Source organism: Castor canadensis, chromosome 14 (genome assembly GCF_047511655.1).
Source record: "Castor canadensis chromosome 14, mCasCan1.hap1v2, whole genome shotgun sequence".
NCBI lineage: Eukaryota > Metazoa > Chordata > Mammalia > Rodentia > Castoridae > Castor > Castor canadensis.
Genome location: NC_133399.1, coordinates 15,706,101 through 15,707,512, shown reverse-complemented (window position 1 = coordinate 15,707,512; position 1,412 = coordinate 15,706,101). Strand labels below are relative to the sequence as shown.

Here is a 1,412-nt window from a genome sequence, read left to right as displayed (position 1 = left end):
TGATTAAATGTTTTGTTCTGACTATATATACTGTAGCAAATAGAAATAGTTAAATTTGGCTTTCTCTGAGTTATCCCAAACTTGTATCCTCTATCTCAAATAAATCCTTATATTGAGTACCCTGGTGAACACCCTTAAAATTTGATTTACAAAGGTTTCTCTCAATTGGAAAGACTTAGAAAAATATACATGAGTATGTGTTGATGGAATGTTATCTCTAACAGAATTTGGTAACCCATTTTAGTGATTCCTAGGTATTATATTTTCTCTGGATAGAGTTTGCTCAGCAAAGTCTTCTTCATGGTGGTCTTGAGTTCCTTGTTCCTGAGACTGAAGATGATGGGACTGAGGAAGGGTGTGAGGACTGTGTAGGTGATGCCCATCAAAGTGTCTCCTTCCAGGGACTGAGGCCCCTTGGTTTTGAGGTAGATGACTGAAGCAAACCCATAGTGCACGATCACCACTGTGAGGTGGGATGCACAGGTGGAGAAGGCTTTGTGCCATCCTTCACCTGAAGGGAACCACCAGAGGGAAGTCACAATGAAGGCATAGGAGAGGAGGATGAGAAGGAAGCAGCCCAGTAGGGCTGATATACACACCAGGCCCACACCCTTGGCCACCAGCAGCACATTTGTTCCACAGGCCAACTGCAACAGAGGTGTCACATGACAGACAAAATGGTGGATCTCATTGGGTCCACAGAAGGTGAGGTTAAATATGGCTGTTGTGACCACAGTCCCCATGATGGAGCCACCAACCCAGGACCAGGCCACCAGACAGGCACAGCCATGGGGGCTCATGAGCACATTGTAGTGCAGTGGTTGACAGATGGCCACATAGCGGTCATAGCCCATGACAGTGAGTAGGAAGGAGTGGGTGAAGCCAAATGTGAAGGAGAAGAACATCTGGCAGGAACAGGCCAGGAAGGAGATGGAGTGGTGGGTGGACAGCAGGTCGGACAGCATGCGCGGGATGATGGCCAAGGTGTAGAGGATCTCAGAGATGGACAGGGTGCACAGGAAGAGGTACATGGGTGTGTGGAGGCTGCGCTCACTCCAGATGGTGGCCATGATGAGCAGGTTGCCCAGCAGTGTGAACAGATACATCAGCAGAAACAGCAGGAAGAACATCAGCTGAAGGCGGGGAAAGGTGGAAAAGCCAATAAAGATGAACTCAGTCACTGCTGAGTGATTGGCTCCTTGCATGGAGGCTGTGCCTGGGATGAGGTTCAATAGGGAGAGGTCAGCTAGTGGGTGGGAAAGGTTTCTCCTTAATCAGGTAGCATTAATTTAGTTCCTACCTATAACTTAATGCTCTTATCAAAGTAGGAAGATGGTACCATATTTGCATCTTCATCTTGAGTTTTGTTGGCTTATATATAGAGAATACTGGCATGTACAAAGGCTATGAAT

At 46.9% G+C, this 1,412-nt stretch overlaps 1 protein-coding gene across 1 annotated transcript; it reads right to left on the bottom strand.

Annotated features, from left to right (window-relative positions):
- Positions 1-257: 257 nt before the first annotated feature.
- Positions 258-1,205, bottom strand: LOC109677789 (olfactory receptor 10H1-like). The gene has a single exon (XM_020153587.2). It carries the CDS (start codon positions 1,203-1,205, stop codon positions 258-260), a length of 948 nt encoding a protein of 315 aa, XP_020009176.2.
- Positions 1,206-1,412: the final 207 nt, after the last annotated feature.